General features: G+C 43.6%; 1 protein-coding gene and 1 long non-coding RNA gene across 10 annotated transcripts in view; one reads left to right on the top strand and one right to left on the bottom strand.

Annotated features, from left to right (window-relative positions):
- Positions 1–20,346, top strand: part of LOC138433852 (uncharacterized) — a 76,494-nt gene that overhangs the window by 14,765 nt on the left and 41,383 nt on the right. The window lies entirely within an intron of this gene.
- Positions 10,868–20,346, bottom strand: part of CHN1 (chimerin 1) — a 215,530-nt gene continuing 206,051 nt past the window's right edge. For all 8 annotated transcript variants that reach the window (XM_069577165.1, XM_069577166.1, XM_069577169.1 and 5 more), the window contains 2 exons: positions 13,191–13,296; positions 10,868–11,771 (listed from right to left, as the gene is read on the bottom strand). In XM_069577165.1, coding sequence (XP_069433266.1) covers positions 11,600–11,771; positions 13,191–13,296 — 278 coding nt within the window. In that variant the 3' untranslated portion in view covers positions 10,868–11,599. The remainder of the gene's footprint in view (positions 11,772–13,190; positions 13,297–20,346) is intronic.

The following is a 20,346-nucleotide window of genomic DNA, read 5'->3' as shown; positions in this document are numbered from 1 at the left end:
AAGAGGAAAGAGCAGTGGTTCATGGGGTATAAGCAGGAAAAAAAGCCTTTGGTATAATCCACATTCACCTCAGTTGACATGGAGTGGTCTGGATTTTGCAGAATGAGAATCTGAAAAGAAATGTATAACTGAATCACTTTGCTGTATTAACAGAAACTGCTGCTGCTGCTGCTGCTAAGTCGCTTCAGTCGTGTCCGACTCTGTGACCTCAGAGATGGCAGCCCACCAGGCTCCCATCCCTGGGATTCTCCAGGCAAGAATAAAATAGATAACCAATAAGGACCTACTGTATAGCATGAGGAACTATACTCAGTATTTTGTAATAACCTGTAAGGGAAAGGTATGTGATTTTGCAGAATGGAAAGCTCTGGTTTTCCTCTGTAGATAGACAGCTATTAAATGGAAGCTAACAGCAAGACAAAGAAGAAAGCACGGAGGGGAGGGGTGGGGAGAGGGAAGAGAGAGAGGACAAGAGGCAGAGAGGGGCCCAGGGCCTCCAGGAACCCAGGCCTGCTGCCCAGCTCAAGCACTGTCCCCTCCCTTTCTCTCTCTCTTAACATGATAAAGCTTCTTCCCTTTGGCAGCTGTTTTATCTTGCTACACCCAGCCAGAGCTCTAAGGATTCAAGTCTGTCTTCACAGATGTTTCCTTTTAATCACTGTAATTAATATTAATGGTGATTAATTTTTAATGAGGACATATCATGGAACACACTGGCAGAACTGCTCATTGGTAACTGGAATAACCTCGCCGTTGTGAGGGATGTTGTGAGGCCAGCGTCCTTTTTGGCTTGGCCCCTTGTTTCACAGACAGTGCATTGATCCCGGAATTCTCTGATAATATATTCATTTCTCCTCCTACACCTCTGGTGTTTCCAGGGTGGAAACGGTGGGGAAGTGAACGGCCCTGGCTGATTTCTCCTCCCACCTCTGAGGAGGAGGCTGAGGGACCAGGTGGGGAGCTCCTCTGATCTTTCAGCAGTGCTACCAGGATCAGGAATTGTTTCCTGGGGAGCACTCTCTGACTTCACTTCGAGCACTCTCTGAGGCTCATTATGCACCAAGCGCAGTGCAAAGTCAAGTGGCTTTAGAAATCCAGAGCCAGGAGCTGTCCTGAGTCCTCCTTCTCTGACAAAGTAGATGCTTGCCCTGTTCGCAAGCCTTAGGGCATGGACCTTTGGAGACAGACTGCTGGGTGTCGGTGATCCCTCCCTCACTAGTCAGGTAGAAACCATTTATAATGTGCAAACCCCTCTCACCCACGGCTAGGCAAGAGTACTGAAGTGGGGTGCCATTGCCTTCTCCACCCTCCCTCACTAGTCGGTAGAAACCATTTATAATGTGCAGACCCCTCTCACCTACAACCAGCCCAGCCCAGAGGCGCTGACGGCGGGTGGGGGCTCTCTAGGTGGGGAAGCCTGGTGTCCGCTCCCTCACCAGTAGCTTTAGGATGTCAGGGTTATATGTCATAGGCCTGCACTGTGCTTAGTCGCTCAGTCGTGTCGACTCTTTGCAACCCCGTGGACTGTAGCCCCTGAGGCTCCTCTGTTCTTGGGGATTTTCCAGGCAAGAATATGGAGTGGGTTGCAATGCCCTCCTCCAGGGGATCTTCCCAACCCAGGAATCGAGGGTCTCCCGCATTGTAGATGGATTCTTTACCAGCGGAGCTACCAGGAAAGCCAGTTACATGCTTAGTATGTCTTAATTTCCCCCCAGTCACTCATGACTACCTAAATCAGTGTTTTGAAAACTGATGGTAAGGGGGAAAAATGTTCTTAGAGAAGTTGGTAAGTTTGCAGAAAAAAAAATACTTTCCATGTACAAGTTGCCAGTTCGCCTTTTTTTTTTTTTTAAATATCTATTTATTTATTTGGCTGTGCCAGGCCTTAACTGCTTCATGTGGGATCTTTTTTCGTTGTGGTATGTGAACTCAGGTGTCACATGTGGGATCTAGTTCCCTGACCAGGCACTGAACCCGAGCCCTCCGCGCTGGGAGCAGAGTCTTAGCCACTGGACCACCAGGGAAGTCTCAAGTTTGTTTGTTTTAAATGCAGAGTTTTTCAGACTTAGTATGCTCACATTGCAATATTAATATTGGTGGCATTGACGCTTGAACAGTTGACCCTTGAATAAAGCAGAAATTGGGGGCATCAACCCTCTATACAGTGTAACTCATAGGTGGCTATATCTGTGGTTCTTCCATTTTCATGATTCTGCTTCTGTGAATTCAACCAACTGTGAATACATATTTATTGGAAAAAAAATCCACGCATAAGTGGAGCTGTGACATCCAGATCCCTGTGGTTCGAGGGTCACCTGTATAGTATTGCCCCGATTTTTTTGATTCTAGAACCCTTTGCTTCCCAGTGTATTATCAGACTGTCTGTTAATAAAGCACAACGAAGGTAGCTGGTCGTGAGCAGAATAATACAGTGGCCAAGCAGTGTTGCAGAAGAGGGAAGTCAGAGAGGGGCTTTGCAGGGTTTCAGGAGCCTGGGCTCAAGTATTTATGATGTATCTTTCAAGGTGGGGATCTCTAACCCTGAAGGAGGAAATGGCAACCCGCTTCAGTATTCTTGCCCGGAAAGTCCCATGGACAGAGGAGCCTGGTGGGCTACAGTCCACAGGGTCACAAAGAGTCAGCCAAGACTGAACACATGATGGATGGAATTAAGGTGGGGAAATAGAGTTGTTTAAGACTGGTGAACATAGCAAGGATTTTGAGAGGTAGGCTGTGGTTTGATAAGCAAGCTGTTTGCCCAGGTGAGGCATCCATTATCTCAGTTTAAGTGATCTGCAGGAATTTCCTGATAGAGAAGGAAATGGCAACCCACTCCAGTACTCTTGCCTGGAAAATCCCATGGTCAGAGGAGCATGGTAGGCTACAGTCCATGGGGCTGCAAAGAGTCAGACACGACCGAGCAACTTCACTTCCTGAAGCAAAGTCTTATCTTCTCCAGGAAAGGTCTCTTGAAACAAAGAGCTAAATAATGTTAACAGAAATGGCCTCAGCTGTTAGGCCTTCTAGCTGCGTGAGGCTGGTGCAGGTGGTTGTAGTTGTCAGAATAATTCATATTTCTTACCTTTTTGTGGAATGTTAGTCTCATTAAATGTGATCCGGGAAATGTGGAATCCTTGCTGAAGTGATTTAACATGCTGCTTCCTGTTAGAACCCATCTTCTTCTGACTTAATATCTAAGTTAGGTTATGCAATGGGATTTTGAATGAAATTTGAATAAGAAAGAAAAGTATTGAGGACAGAATCAGAGATGAGACACTGACAGGGAGCACATGCAGCTGACTGTATGGACTATAGTTCTTATTTTCCGAATTCTTGGTGTTCAGGCATCTGAGGCCTTCTTCCTGGATAGACCGCCCCTCCTAGGGTTAGCTACCTCCTAGAGATTGCAAAATAGTCTGTCGCTAAGAAGTGTCCAACTTTTTTGTGACCCCATGGACTGTAGCCCACCAGGCTGCTCTGTCCATGGGATTTCTCAGGCAAGCATACTGAATGGGTTGCCATTTCCTTCTCCAGGGGATCTTCCCAACCCAGGGACTGAACCCGTGCCTGCTGCTCAGCAGGTGGATTCTTTACCACTGAGCCACTATGGAAGCAGGGGGTGGCGGAGGATGAGTTGGTTAGATAGCATCACCAACTCAATGGGCATAAATCTGAGAAAACTCCAGGAGGTAGTGGAGGACAGAGGAGTGTGCAGCATTACAGCCTAAGGGTTGCAAAGCGTTGGATATGACTTAGCAACTGAACAACCACAAAGAGATTGCAAAGGACTCTTATGAGATGTCTGATATAAAACCAACCAATCCAGGGCCCACATCCCCAACTATCTCCTTTATTAAACTCTCACAGACTAAGCCCACATACCCCTGGCCTTAAGTCACCTCAGTGTGGGGTCCTGGACAATGAGGGGCTACTCCTCTAGCCCAGGACTCACTGAAATTACTGAAACTCTCCAAACTAAACCAACTCAGGGAACCCACCCTGCCTCATCCACTCCTTCCCAATGAAGGCTCTGGGCCATGCTCTGCTTGCTACCCTTCTGCTCCTGACTGACCCTGGTCCATCCCCATGTGGCCCTGCTCGGCTCCTGTTTCTAGGGGTCGTCATTTCCATGTCTGGGTGTCTTCAGTTCAGTTCAGTTGCTCAGTCGTGTCTGACTCTTTGCGACCCCATGAATCGCAGCACGCAAGGCCTCCCTGTCTGTCACCAACTCCCGGAATTCACTCAGACTCATGCCCATTGAGTCTGTGATGCCATCCAGCCATCTCGTTCTCTGTCGACCCTTTCTCCTCCTGCCCACAATCCCTCCCAGCATCCGAGTCTTTTCCAATGAGTCAACTGTTTGCATGAGGTGGCCCAAGTACTGTAGTTTCAGCTTCAACATCAGTCCTTCTAAAGAACACCCAGGACTGATCTTTAGAATAGACTGGTTGGATCTCCTTGCAGTCCAAGGGACTCTCAAGAGTCTTCTCCAACACCACAGTTCAGAAGTATCAATTCTTCGGCGCTCAGCTTTTTTCACAGTCCAACTCTCACATCCATACATGACTACAGGAAAAACTATAGCCTTGACTAGACGGACCTTCTTCGGCAAAGTAATGTCTCTGCTTTTCAATATGCTATCTAGGTTGGTCATAACTTTCCTTTCAAGGAGTAAGTGTCTTTTAATTTCATGGCTGCAGTCACCATCTGCAGTGATTTTGAAGCCCCCCAAAATAAAGTCTGACACTGTTTCCACTATTTCCCCATCTATTTGCCATGAAGTGATGGGACCAGATGCCATAATCTTAGTTTTCTGAATGCTGAGCTTTAAGCCAACTTTTTCACTCTCCTCTTTCACTTTCATCAAGAGGCTTTTTAGTTCCTCTTCACTTTCTGCCATAATGGTGGTGTCATCTTCATATCTGAGGTTATTGATATTTCTCCCAGCAATCTTGATTCCAGCTTGTGCTTCTTCCAGCCCAGCATATCTCATGATGTACTCTGCATATTTAAAACAAATCCTGGGCACATTTTAACATACCAATAGGAAATGCAACAGTCTGTACACCAGGGGCACATTACAGTCACCCAAGGAGCTGTCTGCCCCTGCGCTTGTGCACAGAGCTTCCATTTAATTGGCCTGCAGAAAGGCCTCAGGTGATAATGTGTAGCCAGAGCGGAGACACACTCAGCGAGTGGTTCTCAAAGTGTGATCCTGGGACCAGCAGCGTCAGTATCCCCTGGGGGCTTGTTAGGAATACAAATTTGGAGGCCCCACCCACATCTTCTAATTCAGAACCTCTGGCAGTAAGGTCTTAATCAAGTTCTCTTGGGTGACTGTGAAAGAGGCTAAAGTTTGCAAACCACTGTGCTGGGCTAAAGCAGAGCAGAGTCAGAGAAGCAGGCCACCAGTGGGCCGAGGGCCTGGAGCCCTTACATTTCTGGCCACATGTTTAATGCCATCTCCTGGTGCTGAGCAACAGCTTCTTCTCTTCCTGGAATCTGGGTGCCCTCCATTAATCCTGGTATGTTGCATTTCCATTTTTGTGTGTCTCAAGTTATTTTTTCATTTCTCTTCTGACTTCCCCTTTGACCCACTGATTGCTCAGTAGCATGTTGTTTAGTCTCCACACATTTGTGAATTTTCCTGTTTTATTCTTATAATTGATTTCTAGTTTTATATCAGGAAAGATGCTTGATATGATTTCAGTTTTCTTAAATATATTGACTTGTGGCTTAACATGATCTATCCTGAAGACATGTGTGCTTGAGAAGAATACGTATTCTGCTACTTTTGGGTGGGATGTTCTACACATGTCTGTTACATCAGTTTGGCCTAACCTGTCATTTAAGGCCCATGTTTTTGTATTGATTTTGTCTGGTGTCTATCCATGGATGAGGTAAAGTCCCCTCCTATTATTGCATTGCTATTCTCCTTTTAGGTCTCTTAATATTGCTTTATATATTTAGGTGGTCTTAGAATAGGAACATAAATATTTATAAATGTTATAAGCTCTTGGTAGACTGACCTCTTTACTGTTATGTAATGGCTTTCTTTGTCTCTTATTATAGTTTATGTCTTATTTTGTCTGATATAAGTATAGCTATCACAGCTTTCTTTTGCTTTCTATTTGCATGAAATATCTTTTTCCATCTCCTCACTTTCAGCCTATGTGTGTCCTTACTTCTGATATGAGTCACTTGTAGGAAGCATATAGATGGGTCTTGTATTTTTTACTCATTTGGCCACTTTATATCTATTGATTGGAGAAGTTAGTCCATTTATATTTAAAGTGCTGCTGCTGCTAAGTTGCTTCAGTTGTGTCTCTGTGCAACCCCACAGACAGCAGCCCACCAGGCTCCCCTGTCCCTGGGATTCTCCAGGCACGAACACTGGAGTGGGTTGCCATTTCCTTCTCCAATGCATGAAAGTGAAAAGTCAAAGTGAAGTCGCTCAGTCGTGTTTGACTCTTTGTGACCCCATGGACTGCAGCCCACCAGGCTCCTCCATCCATGGGATTTTCCAGGCAAGAGTACTGGAGTGGGGTGCCAGTGCCTTCTCCGTATATATAAAGTGATTATTCATAATTGTGTACTTATTGCTATTTTGTTATTAGTCATTGTTTTCTGGCTGTTCTGTAGCTCCTGTTCCTTTCTTCTGCTCCGGTCCTGTTCTTCTGTGATTTGATGACCTTCTGCAGCGGTATGCCTAGATTCCTTTCTCTTTATGTCTTGTGTATTTACTGCAGGTTTTTGCTCTGTAGTTACCATGAAGCTTACATAAAACGACTTCTATTTGTAAGAGTCTATTTTAAGATGGTAACAAGTTTGATCGCATTTCCAAAGCTCTACATTTTTCCTCCCTCCACCTCCACGTTTTATGTTTTGGATATCACAGTGTTCCTGGAATCCTGGACAGAGCTGGCACTGATATAGTTGAACTTAACCTTTATATGCCCATCTCCTCTCTTTATAGTTTGGATACAATTAAAATAAAAAAAAAACCTGAGCAAGTTATTCCTCAAAATTACAAATTTTCTTTGGTAAGAATAAAAACTGCCTTAGGGTAATGTTCATTCCTACGGAAAGGCATCCAGATAGCAGGCCAGGCCTTGACTTCTGGCACAGACAAGCCCCAGCCTGTGCCCACATTTTACTCATAGATACATCAGAAGAGACTCACTGGTTTGAGATCCACATAAATGAAAACTGAAAGATTTTTATGTTTTCTCGAATATTCCAGGTTTACAACATTGTACCTCTGAAAGGCCCCTCTTGCTAATTTCCTTCAGTGAGTCATTTTAATCTCTGAACATTACCTCCTCTGCTTTCGGTATTACCACAGTGACATGGGCTGTTAAGTACTTATGTTTCAGAACTAGAAACGTATCTAGCTTCACACGGTGATGTTACCTGCTACAATTAATCATGACTGCATCTGAACAATAACCCCCCTGACACTTTCAGAGCTCCAAAAACCATGTCAGCAACATGCTTATACTTCTTCTTGTTTTGTGCTATCTTCGGAATAAGCAATAACAGAAAACATTTACATTGTGAAACATGCTATTACTGACTGTATTAAAATATTATCTCTTCAGCAGACAACAAAATCTCATAAATCAGGGGTTTCTTTACACTAAGTATTGATGTTAGCTTAGCTCTGTCTTGAGCTTTGGTTTCAATACCTGAAATATCAATTGACGTGAGGTGCCTGTGTGATACGCAGGACTGGTGAAATAATTTTACTTTATTGTAAAGTAAAATAAAGTAAAACTAAAAATTAAAAAATAAAATAAATCACATGCTAAAAAAAAAAAGTTATTTAAATATTTGCTGAGAGGCCCCAATGACTTTGATAAGGTAGAAGAATGTGTAGAAACCAACAGATGTTTGAATCTGTAATGTTACTAATATAATGTTTATTAATAAAATTGCTAATTGGTCTTAAATAAGGTCTGATGTATTAGTTATAATCTAAGCCCTTGACCGTACAAAATCTGGAGAAAACAACCTGTTTTTTCCCCCACTTCATTACTATTAGGGAAATGTGTGGGCTGTCACAGTCTTTTTTTAGATAAATGGTGTGACTTCGAGCTGTCAGGTTGAGATCATCTCTTTTTCCAGAAAGACCACCATGTGTAGAATTGGCCAAAATGAGCTAAAACTGCACTTGGCTGCAGTAGACTGACTGATTCCATCATCCCTGAGACTCATGAGATGTCAGGAGATTAGGGGCCAGTGACTCCACCGCAGAAGATGGCATGATGGGGCCTCTTTGCGCTCTGTTGGCCCTTTCCAGAGAACACACCCTCACCACAGGGACGGGCAACTAGTACCGAGGCCCATAGGAAAGAAGACAGGGAAAGAGAAAGATTCAGATTTCCCTAGGCCAGGGTGATCTGGTGCATACCTTGAGAACGGGAGCTCATCTTGTCTCCAGGCTGGCACAGTGCATGGCCCATGGAGAGGAGCAGGCAGGAACCAGGTGTGGAATAACTGCAGATGCACCAGGGGATGCAGGTCTGGGCTTTGCTTGTTGAGACAATGCAAGTGGAAACTAGATCGCTAAAAACTTGAGACGCTGACTGAACCCGGACAGTGCTATACCCCTCTCAGCCTTCTCTACCCCCACCACAACGCTTGGCAACCAAGGGTCAGCCAAGCCCCAGTGTCCAGGGGAGGTGTGATGTGTGCTGATGATGTATGTAGAGAGCACGGTTACTTCCATTCGTAAGACGAAAGTCTCTCATTAACACTAGGAGACAGACGTGAATGTTATACAGCAACGTGAATGTTGCTACAGGCAAATCAAGTTAAAAAGACACTTAAAGAGTTCCTTAAGAAGCTACCCTCCCAATGACTAAAACATATTTGGGAAGAGTTTGGATATCTTGCTTTTCCACTGTGCATTAAATAAAAAAACACTTTCGGCTCTGTAAGTGGATTTACCAATAATACATAATCAGCTTTGGGACTATAAACTCTAAAATATTTTGTTAAAAATGAAGTGTTGGAGCCCTGATGCTAATTTATTCAGAGGCCTTCTAGTTGAGCTCATTAGGTAACCAGAAACATTTTGATATATATCGATTCTTCCACTTAGGGACACATTTTTTTCATCTCAATTCAGTAAAGAACTACCTCCTCTGACCAGTTGGTATAACTGGCATTCAAACTAACAAAAAAATGTAGAGAAGGGAAAATCTTTCATTTCTCAATAATTTCTTTAAAACCATATATAGAAAATTGAGAAGAACTGGGCTTGATGCTCAGGGCAGAGTATCTGCGGTACTGCCAAATCCGTGGGAGATGGTGGAGAGGTTCACTGGCCTCTCCTCCCACTCCCAATGGGATGGAAATGGAAACTGCTGCCCCTTTTTACAGACGGTCATGCTTCAGAGAAATCTCCAAGTAGTTTTAGAAAGACATATATAAAAGACTCTGATGAATTATTGAGTAAGAGCTTCCCTAAGTGACTGAGATTTGCTCTTTCAGTTCAAGAAGCATCACCCGATGGTACAAGGGTGCTCACAGATGATGTGGCTGTGATTTGTATCTGCACCTCTTGGGGGAAGGAACCACACATCTATCTACTTCAAAACATGCTCAGTGCACTGTTCATAAACCTGGTAAACAGTAACCTTGTCTGCAGACAGACTCACAACTTTATCTGAACATCTCCTTCATATTTACTGTGATCAGGCACTGCGCCTGGTCCAGATCCACCTCTAATTCCAGAAAGTGCCTGCTCTAAAGTCAAGTGTATCTGTTACTTTCAGGGTGATTACATTCTAATAAGGCATATTTCTTTGCAGCTGAAGTCTCATTTAGAAGGACTTTGTACAACACGAACTTCAGTCCCTAGTATGTAGCGGCAGTTCAGATGTTCCTAACCCTGGGACAGTCAGACATGATCAGATTTCTCCGACAAACGTGTTTCCTAAGTCAAAAGCATCACCTTAGTGTTCAGTGCCTTGCAGTGGCCTCCATTTTAAAGAAAGCATCTGTGTTATAGAAAACTAGTCTCTGAACTTTAATCTATGGACCCCATGCTGCTAGGTGCAGTGACATTTTTCATGGGTGACTGTGGTTGAGAAAGTTGTGAAGGACTGCGTAACTACACTTTACTGAGCATAATCATTAATAAAACATATGATCACCTTCCTACTATAGCCCAAGGGTAAAAATATGGAAAACAACATACTTCTGTCAGTTCCCATTATCATTGAGACGGTCTTGAAAGCATTAAGGATTGAAATGGCAAAAATGGAAATGTGTCTTGTATTACTTTTTCAGTGTTTAAAGGAGGTCAGAGCTTCAGTCCTGAAAGGGCGCTCATTTGACAGCCAAGGAAACAGAATCTGGAAGGTCATTTGCTCAAAGGCACGTGAGTGTCTGGTGGCAGCAGCAGGCCTGTTGCCTGGGTTCCCCAGTGCTGTGTGGTGCCGACCCCCGTTCCCCATTGTCAGGCTGCTACCTGAGACTCCTCTCAGGTAGTGGCAGCTCAACGGCATGTCAGCATCATGCATCGCTGAAAAACCAAGTGTTTAGAAAGTCAGGGTGTTTTTCTGTTTTTTGTTTTAGCCCTTTTTTCTTTTTGTGATGGCTCTAGAATGAACTCCTACCTGCCCTTCCCACTCCCCCAAAAAGTTGAGAAAATATTCTAGATTTCTGCCAGAGTATGCAAGAAGAGAAATAACTCCATGAGTGGGTATTCTATTTCTAAGCAGTTTTAAATTACTTTTTTTAAGGAGCGTTCAATGCAAAACTTTCAATGGTAAACAAAAGAGGTGGCAGGGAATACTCAGTATTAAATTAATGGTCAAACACATTTTCCCACATATGATCAGTCATGAGAAAACAGTAAGCTATCAATATTTTTTATTTCTAAAAGCCAAATTTAATAAATTAATAAATGCATGCCAGATAAAAACACAAAATTACAACTGAAGACCAATAATAATTTAACAAAATGCTCTGTGTTGTACGTTTTTTTATTGGTAGAGATAATTTACTAAAGTAACAAATCTGAAAACACATTTTGCTTTTGCTGGAAAGAAAGTACTATGTTAGAGAAGAACTAAGAGAAACCAGAAATGAAGCATTTGAGAAAAGTAGGCATATGTTATAGTCTAGGGCAATGCAGCAGCCACAGGTTCTGTTTTCTCCATTTGTGTGCATGTGTATAGAAGCATCAGAAACCAATGACATAGGACCCAAAAGCAAAGTCACGACAGATCTACTCTGCGAAACATGCTGAGTTACAACCACAGGCGACCCAGGATGAAGGGGCGGTGCAGGCTTGGTGTCTCCTTTGTATGGGGTTCCCTTGCCAAACAGGGGGCTAATCATGCAATAGCTTGAGTTTCTCTGAACATGATAAACACCCAGGATTACTAGAACTGGAAAGCGTGTGTTCACTGTTTACAAGGACAGCTGAGCGGTGCTATGAAAACAATGGGAGGTTCCTTCATTTTAATCTGGTTATATGCCCAAACTTCTAACCAAGAAATAATTCAGCTATAAGAGCCAATTAAATTACTATAAAACATTCCTTCATCTGTAAAACATTTCCTTTTTCCTTCAAGCTAAAAATTTAAAATAAAATGTCTTCGTTTTTGATCAGCAGCTCCACCACCAGTCTCTGATATCGTATATCGTTCAGGGCAGCCATGGCGTCTAGTTCTGGAGATCTCATGAGTGTCGGGCCGAAAACAATCCCAAGGTTCTCTGCGTTCATCAGATTCTCCTTTTCGTGGAGGGTGACTCTGAAAAGATACAAGGGAGGATGACTTCATGTAGGGCGTGGGGGTCTTTGTTGTGCTGGAGCACTAAAACAAAAACAAGATTCAAAGTGGGTTGTGTCCACTGATCAACCCTTCTGCTAGGTTATTTCTCAGCTTCAAAGTACTGACTCCTTAAAGTAAATGACAGAATAATTTACACTTCTGGTGACCCCTGGAGCTGAAGCCAGAGTGGAAGTGCTGGCCTGAGTGGGTTCTGTCCTATTTGTGGATTCTCCGGCCACGGCCCAGAGCTGCAGGGAAGGGGCTGGGTCACCTTGATGACCCATCAGCTCTCCCTCCACTTTGGTGAGATCTTGTTTCCTACGGAGAGTTTTTGCAAGCTGAATAGTTTATTGAGTATCTAGGGGGAGAGCGGTAGTGATATTAATAGGAAACGGCTCAGGAAACGGCTCAGAGTAAGCAACCTCATCAGGGAGTGTTAAGTATTTTTATAATTTTTATTGCTACAGTAAGGGCACAGAGACCATAATCTGAGAGTTATTTCTTTGTTTTAATGTGGAGTTTTTAACTGCATCCACATATGCAGCAAACTTGAATTTATAAGTGAAGTTATAAGCATATTAAAAGTTTTAACTTATGGTGCTTCTAAAGATGGAGAGCATGCAGAGTCTCTGAAAGTACCATGAGTTAAACATTCACTTTTGGGTAACTTGGACCTAAAGGTGTACAAAGCAGATGTCAAGTGCTGCCGAGTTTTTTTGCTTGTTTACTTCTGATTCGTCTTACATCAGGGAACCCTAACTACTAAAATTTGGTCATATAGTTTTGGAAACTTTGCTTCATCTGGGAGAGATGGAGGGTGACCGAGCTGGGAAATAAAGCTACCTCACCATCCATCACTTTAAAACATTAAACCAGAAGTAACTGAAATATTTTATTTTCCACTCCTCTCTTTACCCCTTTCTTTACTCCATCACTTTTTACAGCAGGTTTCAGTGCTGGCAACATTAATTCAATAATCTAAAATAGTCAGTCTGAAGTGCCTATTTTGGAGCAAGACATAAGAAAACTGAGCTTTCTTGCAAGTTGCTTCATTCTTGCTTTATTATATTAATGATAGTGTCTTTATATAGCTGCAACCTTTTCCCTTTCCACAAAAATTAACGCATGTCCTTGGCAGAATATTGGTATTTCTAACATGTCTGCAAACATATACTGGAACTGCAATTCCATTTATGAAAGAATCAAGTCTGCATACCATATTATACTACAGAATATTTTTAGCCTTCCCTCTCAACATGTGATTTCACGCCAGGAGACAAGATAGCTATGCATTTATTTATTCTATGGCAGATCCACCTGACCTCTTTTTCACCTTTGCTTTCATTTGATTCTTAACATCTGGATGTGGTACAAGTATATTCCAAGTTGGAAACTTGCCTCTTCAGATGCGCCATGAGGTACCGGAGGGTTTCGCAGTGAGCAGGCGGCAGCAGTTTCAGTGCTTCGTGAAGGGTTTCTAATTGCTCATCAGGATCCATAATTTCTGTAACAGCAAGATGAATACCAAGGAGAAAAACTTTAACAGACAACTGGTGCAAATGGCTCATTTAATTCTATTCTTGTGGTGATCTTCTGAAACTGACAAGGTCACTGCCCATGGCCTTGGAAAATAATTTTTAAGGTTCAAGTCTCAGACTTCCAAAAGGTTAGTGTCCATGTGGCAAGTCCATTTCCTTGGACTTCTGGGGAGGGCACCCAGTGTTTTCAACTTGAGGGTCCTGGGGTCCGTTAACTATGAAAATTGGATGTATAGGCTGTAACTTTAAAAAACTCAGACACATGTATGCAAGGATAAAAACATATACGCAAACGAGGCCATCTTCGAGCACTGTAGACACACTGAAGCCATGCTGCACCGTTAACGATATTTTGAAAAATCTCCTTTTAGTATCTTCATTTAGATATTTTAGTTCTCTGTTGGCCAAAAAGTCACATTCCTTTCAGGTCACAGAGTGCATTTAATCCATCAGTTACTTCCATATTCAGAAACAATAGATATCTTTGGAATTTTGTGTTCTCAAAAAGAGAACCACAGCACATTCCTGCTTCAACCCAAACATGAGGAAGATGGGGCACCTTTAAATGTTGGGTGTCAGGGCAAATGCCTTTAAATGCTGGCTGCTGCTGCTGAGTCACTTTAGTCGTGTCCGACTCTGTGTGACCCCCATAGACGGCAGCCCACCAGGCTCCCCAGTCCCTGGGGTTCTCCAGGCAAGAACACTGGAGTGGGTTGCCATTTCTTTCTCCAACGCATGAAAGTGAAAAGTGAAAGTGAAGTCGCTCAGTGTGTCTGACTCTTAGCGACCCCATGAACTGCAGCCCACCAGGCTCCTCCGCCCATGGGATTTTCCAGGCAAGTGTACTGGAGTGGGGTGCCATTGCCTTCTCCGCCAAATGTTGGCTAGCAGCCTTGAAATGCTGGAAGTCCACATCTAACCAGAATATAACGTTTAAGACACAAGCCCAAGAATCCCTTCTAATTTATAAAGCGAATTCAATGGCAATGTACTGGAGTCAGGGAAAAACTAATATAAGATCAATTTGAAAAGTTTCTAGGATTGGCAGAGCAGATGTGGTAAATTTTACACTTATTAAAGTTTTTTAATTCAAAGAAACTTTAGCCGTTTTACAATTTCTGCCCAAAGTTTCCTCACAGTTCTTGGTTCATTTCTCAGCAATAAAGGATGTGTTGTTTGCCTTTTGCTATAATAAATAATGCATAGCCTTTGAACCTTGGGACTTCAAGGTTCAAAGTGCCAATTCATAATAGCTGTAACACCTCAGATACTAAAATTCAATCATTTAATTTCTAGAACTAAGAGAAGAAAATTCCATTTACTATAGAAAACTACTACTTAGTTTTTACTTGGCTATAGATTTTATGATTGGACTAATTAATTTGAAACTACAGTATTCTGGAAATTGAAAAAAAGAGTAACAGTTTCCTTTTAACTTCTACAGCTAATCTTTATAAGGAGAATCCTGAGATAGTATGAAATTAAGGACAGTACTGGTGGCCTAGCAAACAAGCAAAATTCCCTGCTCACAGACAGCCTACTTTCTACTGGAGGCAACAGACGATAAACAATGAATAGCCTATCTTAGACTTTTTACGAGATTAGAATGATTCCTATGGAAAAAATCAGCGGAATAAGAAACACTGGGAGGGCTGAGAGAGGGCAGTATTACATGGGATGGTCAGGATAGGCCTTAATGAGAAAAAGGTCTTGAGTACAGACTTGGAGGGAGCGAGGGAATGAACTCCATGGAGATCTGGGTGAAGATGGTTCCATGCAGAGAGAAGCCTTGCAAAGAAACAGCCGTGCAAAGGGCCTGAGGGGACAGTGCGCCTGCAATGTTTGAGGAAAAGCGAGGAACCAAGTGCGGCTGCAGGAGCCCAAGCAAGGAGGGGAGAAGGGGGTGACGTCAGAGAGGTAAGAAGGCGCTTCATCACGGCATGGGCTGGGGCTAGTTTAAGAGCACGGCATTTACAGAGAGAAACGGGAAGCTTCTACACGAGGGAGGGTCATGACCTGACATACATTTTCCACATCACTCCTCTGGCTGCCATGCAGGGAACAGGCTACGGAAGGCCAAGAGTAAGACCGGAAAGATGGCTCAGGTCACAATCACACACACCCAGGTGGTGCAGCAAAGGTGATAAGAAGTTGCTGAATTCTGGGCATATTTTGAGGGCAGAGTCCAGAGGATTTTTTGATGAGGGATGTATGAAAAAGAGAAGAATCAAGAATGGGCCAAAATCTGGGCTTAGGCAACTGGAAGGGTGGAGCCTCAATTAACTGAGATGGGGAAGACCACAGGTGGATGAGGTTTGGGGGAAAGATCAAGAGTGGCTTTGAGATGTCTTTTAGACAGCCAAGTGAACGTGCTGACTATAGACTGATCTGGGGTTTAGGGAGAGGGCCAGACCAGAAATATAAGTTTGGGAACAAATGGCAAAATGCAATTGAATATACTGATATTAAATTGACCAAGATTCTTCTCTAGAATTAATTTCTCTTTTTTTCCTTAAGTCTTCAGTTCAGTTAGTTCAGTTGCTCAATTGCGTCCAACTCTTTGTGACCCCATGAATCGCAGCATGCCAGGCTTCCCTGTCCATCACCAACTCCCGGAGTTCACTCAGACTCACGTCCATTGAGTCAGTGATGCCATCCAGCCATCTCATCCTCTGTTGTCCCCTTCTCCTCCTGCCCCCAATCCCTCCCAGCATCAAAGCCTTCTCCAATGAGTCAACTCTTCGCATGAGGTGGCCAAAGTACTGGAGTTTCAGCTTTAGCATCATTCCTTCCAAAGAAATCCCCGGGTTGATCTCCTTTAGAATGCACTGGTTGGATCTCCTTGCAGTCCAAGGAACTCTCAAGAGTCTTCTCCAACACCACAGTTCAAAAGCATCAATTCTTCGGTACTCAGCCTTCTTCACAGTCCAACTCTCACATCCATACATGACTACTGGAAAAACCATGGCCTTGACTAGACGGACCTTAGTCGGCAAAGTAATGTCTCTGCTTTTCAATATGCTATCTAGGTTGGTCATAACTTTTCTTCCAAGGAGTAAGCGTCTTTTAATTTCATGGCTGCAATCACCACCTGCAGTGATTTTGGAGCCCCCCAAAATAAAGTCTGACACTGTTTCCACATCTATTTCCCATGGAGTGATGGGACTGGATGCCATGATCTTCGTGTTCTGAATGTTGAGCTTTAAGTCAACTTTTTCACTCACCTCTTTCACTTTCATCAAGAGGCTTTTTAGTTCCTCTTCACTTTCTGCCATAAGGGTGGTGTGGTCTGCATATCGGAGGTTATTGATATTTCTCCCAGCAATCTTGATTCCAGCTTGTGTTTCTTCTAGTCCAGAGTTTCTCATGTTGTACTCTGCATATAAGTTAAATAAGCAGGGTGACAATATACAGCCTTGACGTACTCCTTTTCCTATTTGGAACCAGTCTGTTGTTCCATGTCCAGTTCTAACTGTTGCTTCCTGGCCTGCATACAGATTTCTCAAGAGGCAGGTTAGGTGGTCTGGTATTCCCATCTCTTTCAGAATTTTCCACAGTTTATTGTGATCCACACAGTCAAAGGCTTTGGCATAGTCAATAAAGCAGAAATAGATGTTTTTCTGGAACTCTCTTGCTTTTTCCATGATCCAGCGGATGTTGGCAATTTGATCTCTGGTTCCTCTGCCTTTTCTAAAACCAGCTTGAACATCTTACCCATGATCGATTTTTCAAACCTTTAGCCCCAAGAAAACCACAGCATAATTTAAGAGTGAGACAGATATAGCAGAATGTGTACTCAGAGATGGAAGGTCACCATTAGTTGTTGAAGTATATGAAAGACTTGCATGTGGGAGAGGGGGACACTGGGATCACCGCCCACGGCGAGGAGTTAAAAGCAGGCAGATTCCTGGCGCCTCTGTCATGGACATCTGTCTACCAGTGGACGGGCCGCCTGGAGAAGTAGTGATCTTAGCTTTTTTTTGTTGTTTAACTGTCTACTGCTCGGCAGGCAGATTCTTTACCACTAAGCCACCAGGGAAGTCGTTCCTGTAGTTACAGGGTATTTAAAAGAGCGTGTGTTGGTGCTGCTGTATTTCAAATGGAGAGCCAACAAGGACCTGCTCTGTAGCACATGGAATTCTCCTCAGCATCATGTGGCAACCGAGATGGGAGGGGAGTTTGGGGGAGAATGGATACATATGTATGTATGGCTAAGTCCCTTCGCTGTTCACCTGAAATTATCACAACACTGTTGATTGGCTATACCTCAATACAAAATAAAAAGTTGAAAAAAAAAAAAAACCCAAACAACAACAAAAAAGAATGTGTTGGAGAAAGAAGTCCAGTTACATGACCCCTTAGATTATCCAAAAATGCTAAGATACTATGGTTCTTAGTATAAAATTATGTTTACTCATTCAGCAAATGTTTTTGAGCACTATTATTTTGGGCTTCCCCTGGTGGCTCAGTTGGTAAAGAATCTGCCTGCAATGGAGGAGATCGCTCGCAATGCAGGAGACTCGAGTTTGATCCCTGGGTCAGGAAGATCCCCTGGAGAAGGAAATGGCAACCCACTGCAGTATGCGTCTTGCCTGGAAAATTCCATGGACAGAGAAGCCTGGTGGGCCAGAGTCCACAGCGTCACAAGAGTCGGACATGACTTAGCAACTAAACCATTATGTAACTGGGCACTGCGGGGATACAAACAGGAGAGGACCCCTCCACCTGAGGGAGTAGGGAAGACCAGAGATAACTATAACCTTGGCAGGAAGGAATGAGGCTGTGGACGAGGCCCATCTATGTGTGAGGCAACTCGAAGGGAGAAAGGTGGCCTGCAGCTGAGAGGTCCTGGAAAAGTCTGGAGGATTTGGGGATGTGGGTGTGGGCAGGAAGTGAGCACTCTGGACATGTATCAGGCCTAGTTACAAGCTCTCTGAATGAAAGTACTGTCTGATTCTTCAGAGAAATCCAAATCCAAGAAGAATAAAACTTAGGCAAGCAAAAGGGGTGAATCAGTGGCACAGCTGACGGGGAAACTCAGCAAGCTCTCTTTCCAGACTTCGCTTCAGCACATTTTAAATCGCTGAGGACAAAGAACCCTGGGTTTTCTCTCTCTGACTCACTCACATTTACATACTGAGTCATATAACTTTTCTGAGATCTTCTGGGAAGAGCTCTTAGACTCCTTGGCCAGGAGATGGTCTTGCCATTCAGCCTGACCCAGAGCTCAGCTGTGGCAGTGCTCTTTCCACTGTGATGCGTGCTGGGTTACTGAGCATGGCCTCTGTTTTGTAGGGTACCGATTCTTCACCAAGGAGACCAAGGCTTCAAGTTGGTTCATAAGAGAGTTTACAGTGGATTATGAATGAAGGGTTATGAAGCTCTTCAAGCCTTTGGTTGGGATGCCCTAGCCTTCTCCATCCTTGAATCCTTTTCTCATTTTCTGTAACCACTCCTTTCCAGCTTTCAACCAGCAGCTTCTCCAGGGAAGGCTGCCAGAGCAGCATTCAAACAGCTGTTGCAGGGGAAAGCTTTAACAAGAACTCTGACTTTATTGCTGTGGTTGCTATTGGCAAGGGCTTCTAGTAAATGCCAGAGATACCTGAGACCTGAAGAACCTGGTCCCCGGTTGTGTCAATGGCTGAGACACAAAAAAGCTCATCACGAAGGGTGAGTTAGCTCTGTGCTCTGTTTGAAAGGGGTTCCACCCCTTCCCTCTTGTCTTCCTCCTCCTCTTAATCCTTCTGTTCCCTGTTCCCTGAGGGAAGCCAGGCAGCATGCAGAGGGAAGAGGGCCAGCACTCTGAGGTCAGACAGATGTGAATCTGAATGCCAGGGCAACCCCCTTTTGCCGTGTGACCGTGGACAATTATACCTATAACGTCTCATTTCTTCTAAAACAGCATCATGGGTGTAAAGTGCCCCGCACCACTTCTGGCACTGAACATGTCCTATACATCTTAGCTTCTCTCATTTTCCTTATCTATCAATACAGAAAGAGAAAAGCTCTATCTATGAGTCTGAAGAAAGAAACGGATTCTACTACCAGGAAAGACATGTCATAAGGATACATTGTTCCACAAACTCTTTGACACCAGTATCAAACATGTAAACATGTATATTGTGTGTAAACATTATGCCAGGGTTTTTGGTGTCACACATCAAACAGTCTTATATTAGAGGGAAATGGATTTTCTACCTTGATTAAGGGAAGTTTCTTATGATGTGCTTTCAAGAGCTCTCTGAAGGGGTGACATAAAGGAGCTTGCTGACTTCGCTGAATAGGAGGGCTGTTTCAGACACAAACCCAAGAATGGTGACAAATGCTTTGGAAGAATAATAAAGAGGGGAGACTGTCCTCAGTAGCTTGGGTAGATATGGGGAAAGGCAGTGAGGTAATTTGGGAGTGAGGGGTGAAAGGCCTTAAAATCCATACGGAGAGTTTAGATTTTTCTTCTAAGTAGATAAAGGGGTTATGCAGCAGCATTCAGAACTGGGGTTTGAACCTGGCTCTGTCCTTGCTAATTGGATTCCCATGGGCTAGTCACATTTCAGTGTTACTCCCAAGCCACATGGGGACAGAAACGCTGTGCAGTGGAGCCCCCGTGTTGTCCAGGGGACTGGGGTAGACCGAGGTCTGAGCAGCCCTTCATGGCACAGGTGTGTGCCAAGTGCTTTCCAGATTAGCGGTTATGTGATTTCTCTTTCTGGGAGCAAACCTGTGCCCCACCAAACAAGAACCCATAAGCGCCTTCAGACAGTTTTCATGATCTGCCCTGAACCCATCCTGAATTCCCATGGAAGAGATAAGGGTCTTGTGGCTTCTAACATGAATGCTTATAAAAAAATCAGTGCAATTCTCACAGCTGTTCTCTACATGAGAGCGTGAACTGACCCGCGAGGAATCAGGGCTCCATGGAACTAACCACAAAAATTCTCAACACGAGCTCTGAAGGGAAACTGAAAATTAGAACAAAGAAAGTTTGTACTTCATGAAATTCCAAAATCAGAAAGCAA

Source organism: Ovis canadensis, chromosome 2, assembly GCF_042477335.2.
Source record: "Ovis canadensis isolate MfBH-ARS-UI-01 breed Bighorn chromosome 2, ARS-UI_OviCan_v2, whole genome shotgun sequence".
Taxonomy (NCBI): Eukaryota; Metazoa; Chordata; class Mammalia; order Artiodactyla; family Bovidae; genus Ovis; species Ovis canadensis.
This window is presented reverse-complemented; position numbering and strand designations above follow the sequence as displayed.